The sequence below is a fragment of the Corvus kubaryi genome, unplaced genomic scaffold, assembly GCF_017639235.1.
Source record: "Corvus kubaryi isolate FWS band 111438036 unplaced genomic scaffold, C.kubaryi_AGA036_p1.0 37270, whole genome shotgun sequence".
NCBI lineage: Eukaryota > Metazoa > Chordata > Aves > Passeriformes > Corvidae > Corvus > Corvus kubaryi.
The window spans coordinates 1,669,017-1,688,777 of NW_024581083.1; the positions used below are offsets into that span (position 1 = coordinate 1,669,017).

General features: G+C 42.0%; 1 protein-coding gene across 3 annotated transcripts in view; it reads left to right on the plus strand.

Moving 5' to 3' along the window:
* The window catches only part of SLIT3 (slit guidance ligand 3), a 468,178-nt gene that overhangs the window by 406,224 nt on the left and 42,193 nt on the right, over positions 1-19,761 (plus strand). For all 3 annotated transcript variants that reach the window (XM_042025380.1, XM_042025382.1, XM_042025381.1), the window contains 2 exons: positions 10,395-10,492; positions 16,522-16,661. In XM_042025380.1, coding sequence (XP_041881314.1) covers positions 10,395-10,492; positions 16,522-16,661 — 238 coding nt within the window. The remainder of the gene's footprint in view (positions 1-10,394; positions 10,493-16,521; positions 16,662-19,761) is intronic.

Consider the following 19,761-nt stretch of genomic DNA (forward strand, 5'->3'; position numbering starts at 1 on the left):
CCTTCAGCACACAAATAACTCCCCAGGCTGGAGTGGCAAAGGGAGAAGAAATTGGAAGGGGCTCTAAGCAGCCTGCCCTCATCCACATGAGCCAGGAGAGCAAATGCCTCTCTCTGCCTTCATGTATTGCTCTGCCCTGGCCTCTCTTCTCTCCCGGTGTCAGGGTCGGGGGAACAGGCACTGGAATGTCAGCTCAATGCCAAGTTTTCATGTAGAAGGAATCAGTGCAGCAAAATGCTGGTGGTGTGAGGTGGTTCTGCCTTGAACTTTCATTCTAATAAATTCTCCTGGAGTGTGTGTTTATGTGATCTGGGGTGTTTTATTTCTGTTTGATCATTTTAACTATACTGAAAATGCTTATTAATGAATGTCGAAGAAGCATTTTCTGCTCATAGTAAAATAAGAGAGAAAGCCTTTAGGGATGAGAGGTAATGGGTGGCCACATAAAATGAGTAGATCTGTATTTATGTGTGGATTTTTAGGGCAAACACCAATGTCAGCAGTAGGTGGTTGCAATTTCATATAAAGCTCCTAGGGCAGAAAAAACTGCAGAAATAACTATATTTTCTTCCATGTGCTTATTCTGTAAAATTTACCATGCATCAGTCAGACTTTTGTTACTTTCTTTTTGTCCTTTTTGTTGTTGTAGGTCTAAAGAAAATGGAGATTTCCATGTGGAAGAGCATAAAATGAAAGGCTTAGGGAGGGATTACCGCCCCAGTTGCTGGCTGAAGGCGTCGAGGCAGGAACACACCCACCACAGGCCCTGTAAAAACCCACTCATGTAGTGTGGCAGGCCCTAATGAGGGCTCTTAACAGTAAAGCTAGCTCTAAAGAAGTATTTCCATTTTTGTTAGGCCAACAAGAAAGCAGATGTTGAGCAGCTTCAGGCATTTGCTCTGTTTGCGCAGTGCTGCATCAGGAGCTGAGCAGCTCAGGGGGATGGGGAGCTGTACCCACAGGTGGGCACTGTCATGTCCCTTCTGTTGGATGAACAGTCCAAAAGAATCAGTGTGGATTATTCCCCCTCACTTTGGTTTTACTACTGTTTTCCTGGTCTAGTTCTAAATGAGTGACCAGACTTCCAATCTTTCTTTTCCCAGGGTAAGGAGAAGTTTTTGTTGGCGTTTAGTCTGAATTTCAGGCTCTTGTTCTTATGTTTGTTTGATCCTATTACACTAAATAAAAATTTTTCTTCCTCTGTGGTTTGTCTACCTTTCAGGTGATTTCTGGTTGCTATAACTCTGCTTAATCAAGTCCTGTTTAACCAGGTCTTAATTTTCTGCATCCCACCATTTCTGCACGATTGAACCAGTTGACGCAGTTGGCCACAGCTGAAAATCCTTATTGTAGATTTCCTTGTGATTTTCTGTCATCTGTTATCCTTGAGGCTTTCTTGGCACCGATTTTACTCGATGAAATGGCTTTTGGGTTTCTTTTGTTGTCCAAGAACATGACCAGAGATTTTCCTGGGAGGTTGATTGCCTTATTTTCTCCTTTCCTGTGGTGATGATGGAATTGATGAAGTTGCTATAAGCAAGCTAAGATGAAAAGAAGAGTAAACCCGCTCCTGTTAATAGAAATGATCTAATGCCAGACTCATTTGGGAATTAGATTGGGATTAGATTAGTGTGTGGGGGTGAGTGCAAAAACACTGCAGGTAAGGTTGTCCCAAAGCTCTCTGACCCCTGTGGTCCCTGGGGTCCCCTCCTGCAAAGAACCTCTGAAATAAATATTATGCTCTTGCTTGTTATTATAGTGGTCATGCTTCACTTGTTTAGTAGTCTGAAAAATTCATGTGCACGTTTGATTCTGAAATCACTGCTGCCTGCCTGGGTTACCTGCCGGTTCATCCCACTATCAGATTGATACCAGAAAGGATTGCTGGTGTCTCTGAGCTGCAAAACCTTGTAAAGGAAGCTTTGCAGATCTTCCATGAGCAAAGCAGATTACACTGGCATTTCTGCTGAAATAATGTGTACTTCAGTGTGAGACCTTTTATCAGCAGAGAGCTGTTGCAAACCAAACGCCTGCATCCTTAACAAACAGGGAAGTGCCAGCAGAGGGTTCTTCCAAGGGACTGTGACTCTTCCAGCATATTTAGCTCTATTTATTTCAGAAACCCAGTAAGCTTTTTGGAGAGACTTTTTAATCACATAATCTCTGCCTCATGTTAGGCTTCATTGGGTTTCTGCTTGTAATGTGTGCTTCCTCTCCAGGCAGTCTGTTCAGTAGCTTAAGTATTAGGCATAGTTAATTTAAAACACAACAATTATATTTTATTTTATTTCTTAAATCATGTTGATAGTATTTTTGCTATCTGTATAAATGTCCAGTCTTTATAACTTTCTCTACAGAGTTCACATTAAAAAAGAGGCACTGACTTCTGGTAGTATGAAAGGGAAAGTTTATTGTCACTGCAAAATATACTTCAAAATAAATTGGCACTTAAGTATTTTGAAGGTACTAAAAACAGTACCTTCAGTTCTCATTCCTGAATACTGGTTGAATTAGAGACTACATCGGAAATATTCAGTGTTGGATTTACATCAAATATATTGGGCTGTATTTTATGTATAGAGTCAACCCTCAGCAAAATTAACTATTTTCAGTGCCCCTAATTTTCTTCTGCGTCTCCCAAAATGTTCACACAATGGTCTGGATCAGTCAGTTGTAACCTTGGAAGCTCTAGAGTACATGCCCCATCCAGTCTGGAACCTCTGGACTCATTTCAGACATGTGCTGTGTGAATTGACTCCGTGATGGATTAATGACATATCTCCTGTCATTGATTAAAAGCCCAAAAGACCATTGAAACCCAAAGTGCTTATGTGAGGAGAGGTTTAGAAGGGCAATCAGGATTTACATGGTAATTAATGTAATTACAAAATAAACCTCAGATGTCCACAGAGAATTAAATTCCATACTCATAGGAGAAGAAACAGAGTTTTTAAAAAATAATATGATGAATCCTTGCACTTTGACTTTGACAGGCATATTCTTGATTACTAGCTGGAGAGGTAATGGAAGGTGTATTATACCCTGGAGGGTCATAAATCTTTCTGATTTAAATAAAATGAGGCTTAAGAGGGCAGAGCTTGCCTAATTTTCTATAAATTGACAATTGTGATTTATTAACAAGGACAAGGAAGTCACTAAGAAGTGCTGCTGCCATGGCCAATTATGAATTATATATATGCCAGATGAAGCTAGACTGGTACAGGAGGTAACTACACAGTGCTGAAGATGGTGGGGTGTAAATATTGTCTGTATTTTTACTTTGGATAATAATACTGAGAAAGTTTGCAGAGGGAGCTGAATCAGCTGAGTGGTGGGAGGGGCAGCACAAGAACAATATCAGGGTCTCTTCATAAGCTGCCTTTTGTGCCATTTAGCAAATAGTATTTCTCATGTTTATGAGCAGCAGGCAACTCTGTTGTAGTATGGACGTGTCAGTGTAAGTACAGGTGTATAAACAGCGATACTGAACTGAAAATACAAATCAGATTATGCTAGGTAAATTCAGATTTATATTAAACAGCTTTTATTCCAAACTAGAGGTGGGTGAAATAAATTAATTTTTCATGTTAAATCAATTGGCTTCTAAACAGCAGTCCTCAGAAGGTACATTTTTATTACCCTGTTGGGACGGGTGACTGAAGAGAAAGAGTTAATTCATCCCCAGTGTGAGTGGGGATTCATCCCTGAGGTGTGGGTGTCTATAGCAAGGTCTGTGTTCAGAAGGAGGAGTCACAAGATTTTTGTGAACAACAGATGATCAAAATCTTTCAACTTCCACCTGGCAATCTGAAAGCAGTCTGATCCAAAATTGCTGTGATATTATCCATGCCTTGCCAAATAATTTGTATATATGCCTAAGCAGATGGATCTGACGTATGCCCTGCCAGCTCTTCGAGTTGCTTGACCTTGCCAGTGAGCATCAGATACATCTTTTCCAGATTGAGGCTTAGCCATTATGTCCGTGGCCAGAAAGAGCATAAACAAGGAAAACAGTATCACCTGGATCTACTGAAGAGCTTTGCATTACTGTGTGTGGATAACAGGGCTGTCTGCATGTATCTGAATATCAGTGCAATCAGGAAATCAGTTTCAAATGACCTCACTGGTAAAATAACAGTCATTCCCAATGCTGTATGGTTTAGCCCTTCCTGTAAAAGAATTTCAGTTAATTTTATATTTTGAAGTTAGTTCCACTCTTCACGCGGTTTACAACATCTCTAATTACTTAAAGGCATTCCCTTCCCAAAGCTGTGTTCGCAGGGATCGCTGAGGTGTCCCTGAAGTCCCTCATGCTGCAGTTAGCACCAGATGCCCTGCTAGCTTTCATGACTGCTGTAAGACTTGCAGTACATGTAAAACTTCTTTTTATGATCCCATTATAGCAAAAACTGGGTTTCCCTGCCTTGAAAGCCTCTGAAACACACAATTGTGAATAGAACTTGAGAGAATTTTCCTACCAAACTTGTAACTTAGTGTGTTGGCTGTGAGGCTGAATTCATGGTATCGTGTTTCCTTGGTCAATTATGCAAAATTATTCTTGTTTCTTTTTTGTGTTTATGGTTGCTAAATGTATTTATTACAGGGAAAACTGCTGAATGCCTCATTCTTTTTTCCCAGCTTCATTTTCTAGCGGAATTGAAGTTAATGTGATAAAACTTTGATTGCGAGACATCTCATTCCCTTCCTGCCCTGGAAAATTTCAATTTACCTTCCAATTTTGACTATTTTTGGCAAAGGGATAAAGGTTTCAAGTGGTGAGAGAAGTCACTGGTAAAAAATGCTATAAGGTAAAAATTAGCATCAGTTTATAGCTTATTGGATAGCTGCACGGCACAGCTTCAGGAAAACCTTTGATCAAAGTTCTCACTTTAATAAGCATGAAAGAAGTAAAACTCAAAGAAAAAAGCTCCATTCAAAAGTTCAGACTGAATTCTCTTTCTGTGCTGAGTGTCTGTGTCTTCTATTGTTTTTGGATTCTTCCCCCTCTCCTTTCCTCTCGTCCCATCCCATCTCATTCTTTTATACAAAGCATCAGGAAATCACTGTTACACACCACATTTAGCCCTTCCCTCTACTGTTGGACCTTGCAGGTCTGAATTTAAGGGCAGGTCCCAGGCACATCCAGGTGTAGTAAAACTCAAGTGCGTGTATCAACCTAGATCAGAATAATTCAGAAAACTGATAAAATACTTGCCATGCTCTGTGGGAGCAGAGCACAGTCCAACAAAGTGGCTGCAAGTGTCCCATTTATTCTTCATTTCCCAGGATTAGGAGGCTGGAATGTTAAAGCTGGCAGATACTTGTAGGTTGGAATAACATTCCTGGATATATTCATGGAACACAGTGTGCTTCGCACTTATCTCTCTGTGAATTTTCCTTCCAGCCTATCATGAAGTGGAAGATTTACTAAGCCTTTTCCCTTAATGTAATGGTTTCTTACCAACTTCTGACCAGGAAACCTGTAAGACAAGTGTTTTTATGTTTGTGAGACTGAGAGTTGGACATGGATGCATCCATCCCACTATTAGGAATGTAAAGGACAGAGTGTGCAATACAGTGTCCTTGTAGATGGTAATTTTGTCTGTTTTCCCTAAAAGCTTTAGCTGTATTTAGACCTTGATAATTAAGTTGTTTATGAAGATTTCCTGGTTCCTTATTTAAAGTCTCTATCAACTATATTTGTCTTCATTTAGTATTTTTACTAAACACATGAATGCTACCATCTGTTCTCCACATATACCATCTAAATAAAATTTATTATGAACACACTGTATGTTGTTAACAAGTCGAATAAACTTTGGTATTTCTGTTGTAGAGCTTATTTTCCAGCATGCTGTGAAACACTGTAGTCATTGAACAGGGCTGTAATTAGCTGGAAAGAGGTCTCCCTATTCACAAACCATTGAGGTTGGATAGACTCCTGCCTGTCTGCAGGTGTCTCCCTCGCTGCCTGGGTCGTGTTACTCCTGCAGTCAGCAGTGACGGTTTTATACACCAGGAGGTTTCCACCTTGTGCCTGTGTGAGCTCTGTGCTGCCAGCCCTTATCTGTGCCTACTGCTGCTAGAAACGGGAGGAGGATCACGTTGGGATGGACAGAGTTCAAATCTCTGCCTTGTGAGTGTGAATGAAACTCTCGGTCTACACAGACAATAATAATTCTTGAAAAGTAATTGAAAAAATTATTGCAGTGGTTGAAACAGTGTCAAGGCAAATGAGTGCTTTTTTTTACTGTACTATCCCTTGTTCTTCCTGCTGAGGTTCTCATTAGTTTTTGCTACTTGTTATTGGGTGTTTTATTGATCATGGTATAATGTTCCCAGTATTGGATTCTTGTAAAAGCTGGAATTTGGCACAGCAGTGCTGAGGAACAGCTTGTAGATACAGTAATGCCCAGTACGGGTAATTTCAAACAAAGAACTGACTCTTTCTATGTATGGTGGATAGTTCTGTTCTCATTCACTGAAATATGGAGCTGGAGCAGCTCAGATAAAGTCTGGACCAGCTGAGGTACTTCAGCTTTAAAAGGACAGCTGGACTCTGAACATATATGTCTTCTAATAAGTTGCAGAAATTTCCTGTTTCAATGCCTAAACCTTTCCACTCCTACAGAAAATGAGAGAAAATATATAAAAGTGTTTTGGATCTGATGCCTTCCTATCAGACTAGGCAAAAATTTATTGTATCCAAAAAAAGCTCTAGAAGTAAAATATTACACACAGCGGGACTTTCATCCTCTTTCTGTGAATTCCTGAGACAGTTCTATCTTCTTGCCTGTCCTTGAAACAAAGTCTGTACCTCCATTTCTGCTTCAGACCTCATTAAAAGGCTCTTTAGTCTTGAAGCAAATAGACAATATTCTCCTTTGTAACAATAGTTATTTCCAGGAAATGGAACTCAAGGAGTATTTCCCAACTCACAGATAAATTAATTTTAGTGATGCTTGACAGCAATTCCATTTTTCCAGTAAGAAGTCTTACTGTAAATTGAGACTAGAGAATTGTATTATTCATTTGAAAGATGTTTCTAGAATGTCTTTAGGCTCTTCTGGGTAGCGACAGTCTCATACAGAAATAAAATGGCCTTGCTTTGCTGTAGATTTATTAGTACCGCTATTTTCTGCAGCTTCTCTCCTCTCAGAATTCTTTGTTTCTCAAAGTCTTCCTTGTTAGAGAAGCTGTACTTGTTTTGTGGGCTCGCAATGTGCTGTTGATAAAGTCATCTCAGATAAGATAATCCCCAGAGAAGGATTAAGTGTTGTTTGACCATTTATTACAGTGAGTAAACTGAGTCAGAGAGACTCTAATTTTCTTAAAGCTACATAGCAGCTTAGTGTTGCAATTGTCTGGTTCAGCAGCACATTCAAATGGGTTTCCATGCTGCCTGAGGCCCAAGAAGCCAATAATTCAGCCATGTTCAGTACAGAAAGGAGAGCAGAATTTGTCATGCAAAATTTCATGTGCCAGTGCAAGAGACTGAAAGGGCCTTGCTCTCATTTTAACATCTTTATTAAATTTTTACAAGAACATTCAAATTAATCTGAGTAATTATAGTGGAAGTGGTGGGACTGTTTTACATGGTGTTCAACTGTGACAAAACCCTTCAGAAAAACAGATGCTTTGCTGCTTGCTCTGCTTGGCTGCCAAGGGTTTAATATTTTAGTGATACAGGGGTGAAGAATTTGTATGAAATAGAAGCAACTGATGTTAGTGAAGTATCTATATAATAACCAATTCTCCAGGGACACAGGAACAGTATAAAAACCGACACCTTCCAGCTTCCCTACAGTAACGTGGTAAACACCCAGGATTCAGGGCACAGATGGACAAGGGCCGGGCAGCGTTGGAGCAGGGTGGGAGAGGATCAGTGTCACTGTTCCATGCTTCGCATCCGCCAAGTGCTGCGGGCCACATGGTGCCAAAATAAAACCTGCATGAGCTTCCCTCGGCGCTGTCCCAATTCTTGCCTGAGCCATTTGGGGACTCGGGATTTCAAATGGAGAAGGACAGGCTGCTTGGCAAAGGGAGCACGGATGGAGCGAGAGCCTCTGTGCCAGGCCTCGGGTGAGGGCCGTGCGTGCTGCCGGCACTGCTGCGCTGGGGGATGAACTCACAGCAAGGCACGGGGTGGCCAGGGCTTTCTGCTCTTCTTTGGAAATGTTTCTCTTCTGATTCAACTGTGGAAAAGTCTGTCCCTCTTTCCTCGTATTTACCGAAATTTTAAAATGCAAAGCTGCTTCTCCTCACTCTGGGGAATGCTGGAGACAGGGCCTCAAGAAATACAGCTTTGTTAACAAAGCTCCTCTGTGGTGTTGGATGAAATTATAGTATAAAAAGTATTATATACATATATATATCTATATTGCTGGAGGCCAACGGTATGAGGCTCAATAAAGTCAAGTGCTGCGTCCTGCGCTTGGGTCACAACAACCCCCTGCAGCTCCAGACTGGGGGCAGAGGGGCTGGAAAGCTGCCAGGAAGGAAAGGACCAGGAGGTGCTGGTCTACAGAGACTGAACATGAGCCCATGTGCCCAGGTGGGCAAGAAGGCCAGTGGCACCTGGCTTGTACCAGAAATAGGGTGGCCAGAAGCATCAGGGCAGTGATTGCCCTCTGTACTTGGCACTGGTGGGGCCACACCTCAAGTGCTGTGTCCAGTTCTGGCCACCATCACTGCAAGACATTGAGGGGCTGGAGCATGTCCAGAGAAGGGAACAGAGCTGGGGAAAGGTCTGGACAGTCACATGAAAGGAGTGGCTGAGGGATCTGGGGGGCTCAGCCTGGAGAAAAGGAGGCTTGGGGGGGACCTTCTCATGCTCTACAACTCCCTGACAGGAGGGTGCAGCCAGGTGGGGGTCAGGATCTGCTCCCAGGCAGCCAGCAGCAGGACAAGGAGAAACAGCCTCAGGCTGCACCAGGAAAGGTTCAGGCTGGACTACCAGGAAAAACTTCTTCACTGAAAGGATTGTCAGGCATTGGAATGTGCTGCCTAGGGAGGTGATGGAGTGATGATCTCTGGAGGTGCTCAGGAGACAACTGAGTGTGGCACTCAGTGCTCTGGTCTGGTTATCAGGGTGGGGATTGGTCAAAGGTTGGACTCAATCCTGTAGGTCTTTTCCAGCCTGACAGTCAGTGTGCCTCACTCCTTCGCCATGAGTTCTCACACGATGGCAACCTGTCCTACCTGCTGCAAAGTACCGAAGGTTTCAGAGGTATTTGGAGGACTGAACCATATGATACGTGAGGAAGAGCCAAGCACCAGGAGTGGACAGACCAGACCAAATGAACCCTGTACTAAAGTTCATAAGCTGATTTGGGTTTTTCATGCCTTGATTAGACTTAATTGAAGCTGCACCAATTTCAAGATAAGCTCTCCAGAAACAAATTAAGACAAAAAAACCAGCTACCTGGACTGAATTATTGTATCTCCCAAGATGTTTTTCTCATCTTGACTGCAGTAATCCACCAGCTTTACAGTAGATGAGCTGGCAGAGGTCCACTGCTAACAGGATCTTCAGCAGGAAGAGTAGAGCCATCTCTTGAACTTCTTGCGATTGCACAGATCCTTTGAGTATTGATGCTTTTGGGTGGCTTTACTCCACCCTACTGTGCCAGTAACTGGAAAGCAAGACAAAACTCTTCAATGTATCTGCCAGTTTTACAAATAGCTTGTTCTAATCAGCAGAATTTAACAATCAGAGAAATATGTTTACACCTTGAAGGGCTAGTAAAAAGTCAGTAGCAGTGGAGGTTGCTCAAGCTGGTGAGGTTCAGTTGGAACTGAGGTATGTTCTAGGGCAATCTTTAAGAAGGGAACTGAGTCAGTGATAAAATCTTGGTGTGTTCTGTGGCAGAAATTCAAACTCAGCTCCCCCCACACAAAGGGCGTCTCCCCCGTGGGTTCTGACGCCAGTAACGAGCAGTGTGTGCTGCTGCAGTGTTTAACTGAGTGCCTGGTGAATGCAGTTGGTGAGTGCTGACTCCGTGTGGGCTTGTGCTCACTGTGTGTGGCCTTCTGCTTACCTTTGGTCATGAGTCGTTCTTTTCATTGTTACTAACATTAAAGTGTGTTAGAGTAATGGTGAAACCAGCTGTTTCCTTAAAACACTCCAATGAAAGAGTTCATTACAGTCTTGAAACTGAAATGATACTGAGATACCCACCAGTCCCATTGGATAAAGCAGTTGCCCTGCCAAATTCTCACTGAAGTGATGAATAAATCTGATCATCAATGAAGAACATTAGGTGATGCCATGAGTCTGATGCATGAGTCTGCCATGAGTCTTATAAGTGTGCCACAAGTAGAGTGAAGGAACAAGAGACATTGATTCAGATGACATGAGTCTTACATTGTTTCTTTTGAATTTTCCCAAACAGGGTCAAGACTGCAGTGTGCCCATTAATTCCTGCATTCAAAATCCATGTCAGAATGGAGGGACCTGCCACCTCACCGAGGCAAACAAAGATGGATTCAGGTAGTAGCACAAAGTTCATTTAAAATGAGATGATAAAATTTAATGTGTTTCTGCTTTGCATTAATGAACTGTAGTGGCTACTTTATAGAAACTGCTGCTTGTGACACTTCATTTGCCCTACAAAACTATTGCTTTGGTTTCACTGGTGTGACATATTGTTTTCCATGAAACAGGCTTCCTTATTTCCTCATAATGGAATATACATTTAAGAGCTTTTGAGCGGTCTCTATGATCTGCATTGTGTTATCTGTATCCTAATTTTCCTTGGGGCATTTCAGTCTCACATCTAAGCTGTTTTTGTGTTTGTAAAGTGAGCATCTGTTGCTTGACAACCACATCCAAAATGTTTTCATACTGAAGAATCTTGCAGACAAACAGGCTTTAAAAAAACAATTGAAGAGCATGGGGAGATTGCCACATCCTAAGCATTGTGCCTGCAAGAGAAAAACCTCTGCAGCTGGATATTGTGGATTTCAGTTTGCCCATAAAACAAAGATGTAGCATAGGTGGGGAAGTCCAGAAATTTTAATGACATAGCAGGCACTACTGCACAGCTAATACAAGTTTGAGGCTTTGGTCAGTGGTTGTCATTCAAGTTGATATAAAGTTTTTTTTTAAAAAAGAGCTGCTGGAATTTTCATAGATTTGCTCCTCTGTATTTATGCTGTTTCTTGCAAAAGAAGAAGCAGTAAACGGAAGAAATGCCCCAACACTTCTCTCTGTGCCTGCCCACCCTCAAGAATTCCCCGCTTCCAGAAGCAGATGCAGCACATCACAGGACACAGTGGAAAAGCACAGGTTGATGGGGATGAAGAGGCACTGTCAGGCTCTGTAATGAACAGCAACTGGAGGTTTTCCAATGTGGAGAGCAGGAGCGAACATGGCCACTTCTCCATGAGGGGCAGTTCAGGCCTCAGCTCAAACACCTGTGACAGCCCCTGAGCAGAGCAGAGGAGTCTCCTGAGTCGAGATGTGCTTGCAGGGTCATGGTGTGTGGTGGTGGGAGAGGAGGGGAAGGCTCTGCAGGTCACAACATGTCCAAGTGGTCATGTTGCTTGACAGACTCCATAGATTCTGGTGAAACCACTTCCCTGATCTGATCTACCTCCTCTTGATTCAGATTTTAGCAGGCCCTGCAATTTTTGGAGTAAAAGTTCAGGTTCAGTTTCTACTTGAGAGCATTAATGGTCTGGTGGTCTTTGGTTTGCTTACCTTTCTGGTCACTCATGTACACACCTCTTTCCAGCTTGTGCCAAAGCCAAACTGTACCATATTAGAATATCTGGAGTTTGTCACTCAGTACCCATTTTTCAAAAATATAGCTGATACTAAAAATGCAGTAGTAAAACATTTTATAATATCCATAATACTAGAATGAGAGCCTTCAGCATATATTTTGGATTGGATTTTCTTTTAGCATTTTTGTTTTGTTCCGTGGTAGGAGATAAAAAGTTTTGAATGAGAATTGAGAGCTACTTCTGAATTTCTCTCATGAATTGAATGAACTTTACAATTTCAGAGGCTTTGCTTCAGTTCCAAATGAGCATTGTTTTTGAGATCCTTTATAAAACTGCAGGGGTGGTTTTGTTGCTGAACAACATTCGAGGCTTTTTAGGGAAGGATTCTGCTTTTATAGTTATTTATATAGTTTCAGTTGGTCTAATAACACCATATCTCATCAAAATCCTGCTGCATGAAATTGGATGTTCAGCATATTCATTGCTCCATTTTCTCCTTGTATTTAATTCAGTCAGTCCGCAGCGTCTGTGGCTCTGCAGGACTGTGGAGCTTTAGCATGGCATAGGCAGATGTGGTGTGGAGATGGAAAAGTCAGTGACAAGGAAGATATAGAAACATTTTGAGAGTGAATTTGGTTGGTTGGGTTGGGGTTTTTTGGTGGGCAGTCTCTCCAGTGGATGGCAGCAGTCAGAGTTATGTGCCTATAAATTGTGCTCACCAGGATGGGAGAACGCTGCCCTGCATTATGTGCTGTGAGGAAGTGGATGTCAAAAACGTTTTCAGGAGAGGCCTCCTTGGATTTTTTTGTTGTGTGGCCTGTAAAAGAAATTATATCTTCTGTATATTCTCTTCCCTAGGGAAATATATTCATACACAAGCCCTGCTGCCAAACTTGTCAAATCTTTACTCTTGTAAAAAGGAAACTTAAGCCAAAGCTCTCTCCCTATGAAATGCCAAGCTGTTTTAACTCTCAAGTTCCTGTGGCCTCAGATAAGAAAATTACCATTTGAAACAATGCTAAGGTGGTGATGTTCCCCCCAAAGACAGGAAACCCCTAGTTATGCCTGAGATTCCAGCCCAATGCCCCCACTGTGCCTGGTGCCCACAAGGGCTGTCAGCAGCAGGGGCCTGAGGCGCTCAGGTTTGCTGGAATAGCAGATCCTGGTGGGATGGCCAAGGGCAAAGGTTCAGCTGGAGTAACTCCATCCTCTTTTACCCTTGCACTTTTTCAATCCCGAGTAATTTTCATATTCTCTTCCTTTCAAGTAGGGGCGACCTCTGTGCTGAAGAATAGATAAGTGACACCGTGTGGATCGGAGGATTGGAAACATGAAGTTCTTCTTCCCTTTGAATTGTTCTAATCTAATCTATGTCTGCCTTGACAAAAGGTTGCCAAAAAAGTCACTTATTGAGACTGATAAAAGAGATGGCCAGTGAGCCACGTCCTGGTGGTTCAGCATTCCTGGAAGGGAGACTTTGGCAGGAGCAGAGCTGTCAGCCGTGCTGCAGTTACCCACAGGCAGCAGCTGATCTCCGATAACCTGCGGTGCTGGGAAACAAAGGCTCGGGGTTATTTTAACTTTTCTCCATATAAAACCCCCTCCGTTTCCCAGACCGGTTTTTTTTAGCATTTTCCACAAGCTGTAAGTGCCCTCATAAATGTAAAATCCTGGAACTGATTAACTGCCTAGTGTTAATTCTGCCTAGTTCAAGCAAAAACATTGCACTTCCAGACTTACAGGCTACTCCATTGGGATCTAGACCTAAAAGGCTTCTTTACCATGAAATTGTAATATTCCTGAAAGAATTTACTATCTCTATTTAAAAGCTGATTTTTTTGAAACTTGACACACCGTATGGATATCTATTTTAATAAACAGATGCTAAATTGTTTCGTTAGAGTTTATTTAAAAAAATCTAGTACAGTAAACTTTAAATATTGCCAGCTAAAAAAAAAACTTAAAAATGCTTTGGGTCCAGAAGTTTACCCCAAAATGTTGCCATTAAGCTTTGTGTTCCCTTGCAACTTCATGAGGATAATGGGATGTTATTTAATTCTTTATAGGAGAGCACACCACCAATCCCTAAACAGAAGGAATAGGGAATTTGTAACTTTATTAGAACACAGCAACTTAGGAAACAGTTGTTTCCTGCCTGGCTCCATTGTTTCCAACATCCAGGTGAAATGCTGTCTCACACTGAGTCACTGCAAAGTTTTCTTCATTGTCTCTGGAATTCATTTTCTCCCTGGGTCAGCTGGAACCCAAGTTCGATGACCTTGCAGTCACTCAGCAGACTTCATTTTTCTTCTAAGCCTTTTCTGGGAGAATACATACAAACAGTCCCAAACTGCCACTCTTTCAACATGTGGTTCAATGCGGGTCCCGAGTTGTATGTTTTATCTTTGAATTTCAGGCCTCATATCTGGCACATTTGAATGAAAATCAAAATAAAGAATCATACATAAGCAATAATGTAAAGACTCCCTATACTACATAAGGACCAGTAGCCAAATGTCATCCATTATTCTGACATTTCCCTGAGTATGGAATGTGTCCTAATACTGAGCAATTTATGTTAACAATCCCAAATGAATTGTTACTAATGGTAACTCCACTGTGAACCATTACCGTGATAGTATTTAATAATGTCATTTTTAATTGCACACATCCAAGCTGTCCCAATCCTTTTGTGGAAGGAAAATGGTGTTACATTCACATTAAAAAATCACCAGCACAAAGACACTCTTGTTGCTTTTCTTTAAATGGAGAGAAAAATTTCTGTTCCCAAACTGAGACCTTGTCTTCCAAGTTGCAGCCTGGAGCATATTTTTATGACTGAGTTATAAACCCCTGAAAATGGGGTTTTGTAATCAAAAAGCAAGGCATGATGAATGTATCACTGTATTTAATTAGATGTCTTTAACCCTCTCCCTGATACTTGCATTGCCACAAAAGATGGTGTGCCAGCTCTTCTTTCCTCTCCACCTCCTGTGATCCTCTGGCTCTGGGTCAGCAAGAGGACATGTTTTATTAGCAATAATGAGCTTGAGACAGGAAAAGAAAATATTCCTTATTGGTTTATTGTGTCCTAAATTGGATTTATTTGAGCAGTTTGGTTTTGGTTATTCATGGTGAAGGTTTTCTAACTCTCATGACCTGTGGATGGTCCCTGCAGAATGAAGATGACTCTGAATGTGACCAGTCCCTCTTTTCTACCTGTCTGGAAGATCTAACTGTTGTGGTGGCTCAAGACACATTCCCTTCCCATTTTTTCTCCTCTTTATTACTCCTTTCTGAGATTGCACATCATGAAGAATCTAACCTAATGCTCAGGATCCAGCCTGGGACTACTGAGGGTGGATGCACAGCTTTGTGTCATCCCTCCCTTTGGAGTCCGTGCACGCTGCTGTGGCACAGAGGAGGAAGGGAAGGAAAAATCCTGCAGCTTTCTTCACAGATTCTGAAGAGGTCCTTTTCCTCCAGGGCTTTCTCCATCTCCATCCCATGACACCTACATAAGTCAGGATAACCACTTCATGTCCACCTTGTCCATCGGAGCTGAAAACAGCACCCTGCAGCTATGTCTGCATTGGAAATTCTCCTGGTTTCCAAAAACAGCGGATGGCAATTAGTGTGACTGCTGTAGTGCTCTCTGGTTTTCATCCTCATCAATCAGTAGTGCTTTTTATTTGTTCAGTTCCTTTTCTGCCACCAGAGCCTGCATAAGAAAGGAAATGAACAGCTGAGTGAATGTGTAGTTTGGACTGGACTCGAAACAACCCTTTGTGTGACTACTGAACAGCAGTGCTGGCACTTCAAAACTGACACTTCAAATATCATTGCTGGCTTCTCAGAAACTACTGATATTACTGAAGCACTTAACTCATGTTTTTAGACTCTCTTTTAGGAAACTCTGGCCTCCACCTCTTCATCACTTACGGATAGTTTAAAATTTAAAGGTTCTGTTTGTAGCCATAGCTTCTAGATCTAGAGAGGAAATGGAGATTGAAAAAAATCAAGCCATTCTTCAACCATTTAGTTCGTTACACTCCCTCTAGGGACCATACATCACACTCGTGTGAGATAAAATGTCTAGTGCAATTATTCTTCACTAGTGTCCACATCCTCACAGAACCATTACTAGCTCTGCCATGGTCTGTGTTTTGATTGAATTATCTGGGCATCGTCAGCCCTTCTCCAAATAAATGTTCGGGGAGCTGCAGACATACTGAAATCTTACAGCACTTGTGAAAGCAATCGTTCCCAAACATTTCTTGTTTGGACAAGTGACAAAGTAGTAATGAGAAGAAAACACTCATGTCTGTAAATGCAACTCAAGCTGCTGTTCTTTGAAGAGACCGAGGTACCTAAGAGCTGCCAAGTTGTCATGTGATTGTGCAGTCCTCAGTAGGCAAATGTCCACATTCTCACAAAACCATTAACAGGGAAGCCAAGGATTTGAATATTGTGATGAATGTTTACTCTCCTGCCCTGGAGTTGCTTACTTCAGTTAAGGGCCAGAGTTATCAGTAAAGCAAGCAAAGGGAGCATGGCAGAGGCTGGCTCCTGAGGAAGGTTTTTGTCTCATGTAAATAATTACATGACCCCAGGAAACATCAGACTGCATCCTTCACCAAACACATGGGGTTAAATTGCTGTATGCCTCAGAGCAGCAGTGAATTTGGCTCCAACTGACTTTTGTATGTTTTAATTTCAGTTTTATACCTCAAACCTCCTGTCCCTTTAGATCCATGCTAACTTTTATTAATTTTTTTTCTTTCTCCAAAGCTGTTCTTGTCTTCTTGGGTATGAGGGGGAGAGGTGTGAAATAAACCCAGATGACTGTGAAGATAATGACTGTGAGAATAACTCTACATGTGTGGATGGGATCAACAACTATGTGTGTCTCTGCCCTCCTAATTACACAGGTAAGAAAGGGCCACAACCAGAGAACAGGAATCCATGAGAAGTGCCTAAAGGGACAGGTCCAAATTCGTGTTTACTTTGTACATGAGCATATAATTAACTGAAAATCCAATCCCATTTTAAACAATCTGAATCTCTTCCTGGAAAAATGTTAATTCTACTAATATTGAGTATATGTGCTCACAAACATGACCACTTTTCTGAGTCAAAAAACTGATGCCTCATTGTAAAACACATTAAAAAACAGTATTTAGGGGATCAGAGAAATCTCTCCTTCAACGTGCACATTCTCACTACTGAGCTGACCCTGATATACACCTGAATATGTCCTGATATACACCTGATATGTCCTGAATCTTGACAAATCTTGGCTTTGGGGGCATGGCTTTCATCTGAGATCTCTGATGTGCTGCTAAATTCCTGATCTCCATTTCACAAGTGGGGAAGCAAAGGCTGTGTAAGAGACTGCAGGCTCAGGTGTTGTCTTCAGTGTGACCCAGGTCAGGGAACAGGGTCAGCTGCTGAGTCCGTGGTCACAGGGGTTGGTGATGGAGTTAGAAATGGCATCAGTGTCTCCAGCACCCATTCTGCACTGCAGATAAATTCCATCCTAAACCTTCTGCGAGAGCAGAGACTCTCCTTAGTGGAATCTAAAAATGTTTTCCCTCAAGCTGTTCCGGAGCATTCCATGGACTCACTCACATGGTGTTAGCCCAGTCCTCCTGGCTCAGCATGGAGGGTAAGGAAACACCTGCAGGAGTTCCTGCTCCAGCCTTTGAAAATGGGGTTATTGCCTTCTGAGCATGGAGAGGCAATGAAGGGCTTCTCGTACACTGGAATATATTACATGTCAGGGGATTTAATGAGGATCAAGCTTGAATGGCTGAGTAAGGCAGGAGGAAAGCCTCTAGAATTTCCAAACTCTTAAAACACTTTTGTGGCCGATACAAAGGAGGCCCATGTAAATCTTCAGCTGAGAAAAGCCTTATGACTCCAATGTACATTTATTGGGTCTCTAAAACGATATTTCTGCCAAAACCTAAAAAAATTCAGCTAGCAGAGTAAGAGTTTTGCTTGTAGGATGTTGAGCCCTTTGTGCTTACTTGTGCACTATTTATGTCAGCTACTCTTGCGTGGTTTTTAACAGAACTCAATACAAGGAGACAGAGTCTTTACATTTGCAACAGGAAATGGGTTTGCCAAGACAAGACATATCCAGTAAGGAACTGAATCCAGCATATATGCAAATGCACTTTCCACAGGATTATTGCAGAATTTTTTTTTTCCAGACAATAAAGGTAGGAAATAACTAGATTGGGATTTCTTCTCAAATGGCCATCTGGGTAAGGGCCAGAGAACTCATGTAACACTTTAGAATCGGTTTTGAAGTATTTTTAATCAACTTCCTGTGGTTTTTGCTTTGTTGATTTTTGGCTTTGGTTTTTTTTTAACCTGAATGTTGTCTGTGCTGTGCCTATGCTGATTAGCAGGAGTTTGTCAAATACCAGACCACAGTGTTGCCATGTGGGTGTACACAACCAGACAATAAGCATGTGCTATCATAGCGCAGGTAATAAGTTTAATTGCAATCGAAATGAAATGAATTTTTGAAGAAAAGAAGGAAATAGTTCCAGAAAATATAATATGAATTGTAAGTGGAAAAGGTTTCAAAAATAAGGGTGTTGCTTAAATTAGAATCTGAAGGGTTGGAATAGTTCGTGTTGCTTAAAATAGGAAAAGTTTAGTGAACTGTGATACCAGGCTTGCCTTAACCTGCTTTACCTCCATTTTGGAGAGGAATATTTTATCAAACCTGATCAGTCACCTGGAAGGACTGACTGCAGTGCAGCTGGCTGGGCTGAAATGTCCCTCAGAGCAGAAGGACAGGGAGCAGCATAAAATGGCTGGAAGAATTGAAGCCATGAGCCAAACAGAAGTACATACAAGCCAAGCAAACCTGAGAAATGGGTTTGAGGGTCCTTAAGAGTTGAATCAACACAAGAAATGGGGCATCATGTGAAGTTGCTCAGTTGACTGAACAAAAGTGGAGGAAGTGCCAAGGAAGCACAGAGGCAAGTCATGAAAACACAGCTTGAAATGGTTTGTGTGTCTGACCCAGAAAGAGAGGGCTCTACTGACCAGAGAGTTTCACTGAAGTCTCCTGTGACATCCAGGGCTCCTCTGTGTATATTCTCTTTAGAGAAACCTTTTTGTACTGAAGGAATATCTGAAAGTACTATGGCAGTATCTATTAGGAACAAAAAAAGTAGGTGCAGATGAGTTCAGTATTGCATATTGTATACTCAGAACAGTGAAGGCCAAGAGTTCAGAGGGAAAGTCATTCACTCCAGGGGTCAGGAATGCTTATTCCTGTGCTCACAACTGTGCATTGAGGTACCTGCCTCTCTCTGGTGCTGACTGTGCTAAAAGTTGTGTTATCAAACTGTGTGTGCTCCAGCATTGCCAAGTGTATGGATTTGATCTACATGTGGATGAGCAAAGACTGGAGGGGAGGTACTGTCCAGGGAAGCAGTTTTCATGTGAAGTAGTCTGTGGGACAATGAGCTCTCACGGCCTGAAAGGGTACAAACATCCATAGCCAGGGTGTATCTAGCAGGACAGAAAATGCAGGTGATATCTCTTTATGTTGTACCCAAATATTATCCTTAGTTCTGTTGTTAACAAATAGTAGACAGACAGAGTAAGCTTTTTTTTGCTTTTTTTTTGCTTTTTTTTCCTCACCAATGCTTGTATGGAAAATAGAAATTTCTTTGAAAGGTTGACTGGCTGGGCTTTGTGGCTGAACAAATCCAGACCATCCATTTTTATCAGTGTAATTATGCAAGAGTGGTTGGTTCTAGGTACAAGTGGAATTTCTCAGCTGTGGTTAACCCCCGTGTTCAGTCAGGAGTGGTGTGTCTTGCACTGGAGCTGTTTCTGCCCTCACAGCCTGGGTTGTTTGCAGTAACAGGAGCTTGGAGGTGCCCAGCTCAGTTATTGCAGATTCCTGCTTTTCTCCCCTGCCAGGCAGGGAGCCTGAATCGCTCATCACTCCTGTGCTCTTGGGTGCCATAATGCTGGTACCACTGCAGTGATATTTCA